This window comes from Phaethon aethereus (assembly GCF_964289735.1).
Source record: "Phaethon aethereus genome assembly, chromosome: 16".
Lineage (NCBI taxonomy): Eukaryota > Metazoa > Chordata > Aves > Phaethontiformes > Phaethontidae > Phaethon > Phaethon aethereus.
In genome coordinates this window covers 11,306,466-11,311,467 of record NC_138592.1, presented here as the reverse complement: position 1 = coordinate 11,311,467, position 5,002 = coordinate 11,306,466, and the positions used below count along the sequence as shown (strand labels likewise).

At 58.8% G+C, this 5,002-nt stretch overlaps 1 protein-coding gene across 1 annotated transcript; it reads left to right on the top strand.

Annotated features, from left to right (window-relative positions):
- Positions 1 to 417: 417 nt before the first annotated feature.
- Positions 418 to 5,002, top strand: LOC309410651 (neuritin-like; the record flags this gene model as incomplete). Its single annotated transcript, XM_082007092.1, has 3 exons — positions 418 to 460; positions 988 to 1,135; positions 4,578 to 5,002. 3 exons carry the CDS (start codon positions 418 to 420, stop codon positions 4,801 to 4,803), a joined length of 417 nt encoding a protein of 138 aa, XP_081863218.1. The 3' UTR covers positions 4,804 to 5,002.

Genomic DNA, 5,002 nt, shown 5'->3' with positions numbered 1-5,002 from the left:
GGTGTGTCCTACCCCCTCCTGGCACACCCCGCTTTGGGGCTGGTGAAGGGGTGCCATGGTGCCCATGGGTATAGGGTCCCTGGATGTGGGGTGCAGGGTGTGGGGACCCATGGCTGCTGGCAGAGAGTCCCGTGGGGATGCGATGCTGTGAGGTCCAGGGGTGCAGGATCCAGGGAGCCGCGGGGCGCGATGGGCCCGGGGGTGCAGGCCCGGGGCTGCCCCCGGCCGCTCGTTAGCCGCAGCCCAGCCCCCTCCTTAATTAGCCGCGGCCAAAGCCGCTCATTAGTGACGGCCGGGGCCGGGCGCCCTCCCTGCAGAGGCGGGTGGGGGCGGGCGGGGAGCGCTGCCGGCCATGGGGGTGCGGGCAGCGGTGCGGCAGCGGGGCTGGAGCCCGAGCCCGGGCGGAGAGGCGGCGGGATGGGGCAGCGGCGGGGCACGGCCGTGCTGCTCCTCGCTCTGGGTGAGGCTGCCCGGGCAGGGGTCTGGGGTGCCCGGGCTGGGGAGGGGCCCCTTCCCAGGTGGCCTCTGGGGTGTCCATGAGGGGGGTGATGCGGGGTCCGCTCCCCGCTCCCTGGGCGGGTGCCGTGCGTCTCTCCCCGGTGGGTCCTGTCTGCCGGTGCTGCGCTGGCCGTGCCTCCCCTGCCCGTCCCTGCCCTCTGCCCCGGGCTGGGGGTGCTGGTGCCGGCGCGGGGTGCGGGTGAGCAGGCAGGGAGCAGGCACCCCGACGGCCCCCACATTGGCTCCCTGCCCTGGCAGAGCGTCTCCTTCAGGCTCTCTGCAAACGCAGGCAGGGCTGGGCGCGGGTGAGGGACAGCGCGCGGTTCGTGTGCATCCTTCGTGGAAGGGGGAGCTGGGGGGTGCCACGGTGGCACCGGCACTGCGGTGACCCAGGACTGCCCAGGTCACCCTGGGAGGTGGGGAGTGAGGGAGGTGGGCTCTGTCCCCCAAAGGTCTGGGTGCTGATGCTGACCCCTCGGCGGCTGGCAGGGCACCTGGCCGGGCTGCTGGCATCGGGCACCGCCTGTGCCAACGTTTACCAAGGATTTTCGGACTGCGTCCTTAAGCTGGGGGAAAACATGGCCACGTACGAGGAGGCAGATGGCATCGAGCTGCAGGGGTTGCACCGAGTCTGTGGGTGAGTACGGCCCCATGCCAGGACCCCCCGCACCCCACCCTGTGGGGCTGGTCCCCGAAGGAGGGAGGGTTGGAGGGGGTTACCTGTGGTGCACAGCCAGTGCGGCTTTTTGGCATTGCCCCCGAGCTGGGTGCTGCTGTCTGAACTGTCTTCTGCTGCACTCCTGGATCCTGCTGGTGCATGCACACATGCTCCCCTCCTTGCTCCAATTTCAGACAGACCCAGTAAGCTCCATCCGTCCGTCTGTCCATCCATTCACCGTGTGGCTCCAGCCAGAGTTTGCATCCCTGGCCCTTAGCAAAAGCTCCATCCCCCAGGACTTGCCCTGTGACCCCCCTGCATGCCCGCAGCTGGGAGGCATGGGGCTGGTGGGACCCAATCCTTCTGCCCACCGGGAAGGACTCCCCTGGACACCCGGGTTTCAGCCAGCGACTCGCACGTGGCCGGGCTACCCCAGCGCTGCCCGGAGCAGCCCGCACCCGGCCTCGGGTTGGATCCTGCTGCCCGAGCCAAGCTTTCTGCCTCCGGGCTGAGACCCTTCGTCCTTCTGCCTTGAATTTGCTCCACCCCTGGTTTTCGTGAGTTTGTAGTGAGTGCCCCAAGGTGATGGTGTTGGGAGGACGTTAACTTTAGCAGGACTGAAATAATACTAGAAGAGTTGAGTAATGGGGGGTGGTGGTGGGTGGGTTTGGAGAAAGGTTTGCTTAAAAAAGGAAATGAGCAGAAGGGGCGGGGGGCAAGCAAGGGGTGGAAATTAAATGTTTGCAGAGATAAATGGAGGCAGCTCTATGTCCCCAGCAGTGAGCTCTGGGGAGTGAAAAGGAGTTGTAAGGAAATGCAGACAACGATTAAAGGAAAACCCACATGCCCTGGGCAGTGGAAACCTGCCAGGGCAAGGCCCCTTAGGAGAAGTTATCGCCCTTGGTGGCGAGGTGGAGGCCCTGGGACCTGCCCCACTGTGCCAGCACAGCTGGCTGGCATCTCTCAGGGCTGCAGCAGGGCAGTGGGCACCAGCACGGGGCAGTCAGTGGAGGCAGGTCGGGCTCTCAGCAAGCCGGGACAAGGAGTTGTTGCCGCCGCTGAGGCGAGCAGAGGGTACCCAGCCCTCCCACCTGCCCCAGCTGAAATAGCTAACTCTGGTTGTTGCCCGAAACAGTGGAAAACACTTCAACAAAAATCTTTTGCTTAAGGAGAATGGAAAACTAACTACCTCCCTATTTAAAAAGAAAAAAAAAAAATTATTTTGTCTATGCATTCCCCTGCCAGCAAACATGCCGATGGAGAGGTTGGCTGTGACCTGCTTTTTCTTCCCCCTTCTCCATGGGACAGCCTAGCTCAGGATGAAAATCCTCTCTCAGATGTGGCTGAAGGCTGGGTTGAAACAGGAACTGCTCTACTTTGGGCTGTAATACATACTTTTTTTGAACATGTGGCTTCTTGGTATTAGAAAACAACTGAGCACGCAGCCCAGCACGTGCTGTGATTGACTGCCGGAGGAGTGATTCCTCTGCTGAAACTCATAGGAAATGTGTGAGACAAGGTTTTTTTACAGGCTCTGGGGCACTAACCATCACAGGACAGGTCCTGGGACCTTCCCCGCTGTCAGGGCTGGGGCTCTGCACTTTGAGACGTGCCAGCTTCTGCTGGTCCCGGTGCACAGCTAGCTGGGTTTGCCGAGACTGGAGGAAAAAGCTGATGATGTCCTGGCTTCCTGCCAGGAAATATTTCTGAATGATTGGCTTTTAACCCTCAGCCTTCTCTGCTGCTGTCTGCTTTTCTGATGCCATGGTCCCCTCTCCGGGAGTGAGGGTGAGGGATGGATCTCACGTCCCGGACGGATGGCTGGGAGCCAGCACGGGGCTGGTGGCATCTTGGCTCCTGCGTGTGCAGTGCTGCCCAGGAGCTGGTCTGCGCAAGTGGCTTGACAGCAGCCAGCCTGGCTGAGCAGATGGAGGCTGCCAAGGGTGAAACACTGGGAATTGCCATCCCAGCTGAAAGCAGAACCAGGCAGGAGCCATCATCCCCCTCCACCATCCTTTGCCCCAAGACACGGGCCAGGTTTAACTCTTGCCTGGCAGAGCTGCCTTCTGCTGCTGCTGCAGCGTGGGAGGTTACCTGGGTTGGCACCAGCTTTTCTCATTAGCTGGGGACATTTATTCTGCCACAGTGACTCTGCTTAATGAACTCCCTCACAGCTGGCGTTCTCATGTAAGCCCTGGTAGGAAAACTAAGTAGAGTGCTCACGTCCTTTGCACAAGGTGTCCTCTCTAGCACAGCCCGCTTGAACAAAACCAAGCTGCCCCTTTCCTGTGTGCAGGGTCCTTGCTCGGCCAGCTGGGCTGCATCTCCTTCCTGAGGGCTGGCACATGTGCCTTGTGTCCTGGTGGGATGGGGAAGGTGGCAGAGCAATTGCTCCTGTCCTCTAGGCAGCCTCCAGCTGGCAGGTAAATTATGGCCTGGAGGTGGTGCCCAGCCCCAGCTGACCTGGGACAGCAAAACTGATGAGGTGGGGAGGGCAGGAGGGTGCCTCGGGGTGCGAGTCGTTAGGTGCTGTGGGCTGGCAGAGGCCAGGGAGCTGGCTGGTCCCTGCCTTGCCCCAGTGTCTAGTGCCAGGACATGCATTGCTTCAGAGAAGCTGCAATACAAAATGGTTTTTTGAAGCTCTCTTCAGGTAAAAGAAACTCTGTTTGAAAGAAGTCCTGGGGGGAAGGTTAGTGCCAAGCATGTGTAGAGGCTTATCTGTCCCTTGGGCAAGTTTTTGTTTTGGAGAGGATCCACTTCCAGAGGAGAGGATGGCCCATGGCATTTGCTGAGACTTTCGGGCTCTTCCTGTTTTCTTTTGTGTGTTTGCACCTACAAACCAGAGACCTCGCCAGTGAATTCAGGCGCGTGGGACTTACGGACATGCTAGCGTGCACACAGCAAACTGCCAGGCTGTGGGTGCCCTCCCCATCGCAGCACCTACAGCAGCCTTTGGGGAGTCTGACATGGAGTCTAATGCTCCATGATCCTCAGACACTCAGCATCCCAAAAAAAACCCATCAGGCAGGGATGCCCATTCTTGTCCTCCCTATGCCCGGTCAGGGACATGGCCCAGCCTGGTCCAGCTTGACTCAGCTTGCAGAAAGCTATGAATGAACTGTGCTGAACCTTTGTTTGCAGCCTGTTTTAGACACTCGGACTGCTCGGTGACAGAGACATTTGTTGATAGAAAATAATGGATTTTTACTGACTTCCAGAGAAAGGAGAGGGGGAAAAAAAGAGAAATAATTTCAGTGTGTTTTGATGTTTAGAGTTTTAGCCAAGACACTGGGAGACAATGGAGGCCATGAATAGTCTGGGCAACTTGCACAAAATACAGCCTGCTCGAAGGGTGGGCTTGGGGCAGCGAGGCTCTGCCCCGCTCCTTGGACTGATGGTGCGGTGTCTTCTCTGGCTGCAGGTACTGGGATGAATTTCACACATGTGCCCTGACAGTGCTCTGGGAGTGCCAGAAGGAAGCAGCAGCTGTCTGGGAGATGCTGAGAAGGGAGTCTCGAAAAATCAAATTTCAAGGCAGCTTGTTTGACCTCTGCAGCCCCAGCATGGCTCAAAGCTTTGCCTGGACCCATGTTCCCAACGTTTCCATCCTCAGCATCCCCCTCATTGTCACTTGGCTGAACTTATAAACTGCAGCTCTGTAAGTATTGCACAAAAGTTGTGGCGGCGTGTGTTGCGATGTCTTTCTGATCATTTTTTCCCACCCTTTGAGGAATACGCTGTGCGGTGCTCAGCGAACGCTTGGCTCCATCCTGTGCCTGTGAGATGCAGAAGAGCTTGGCAGCACCTCCTGGGTTTTGCTATTTCTCTGTAATTTGGAATAATGCC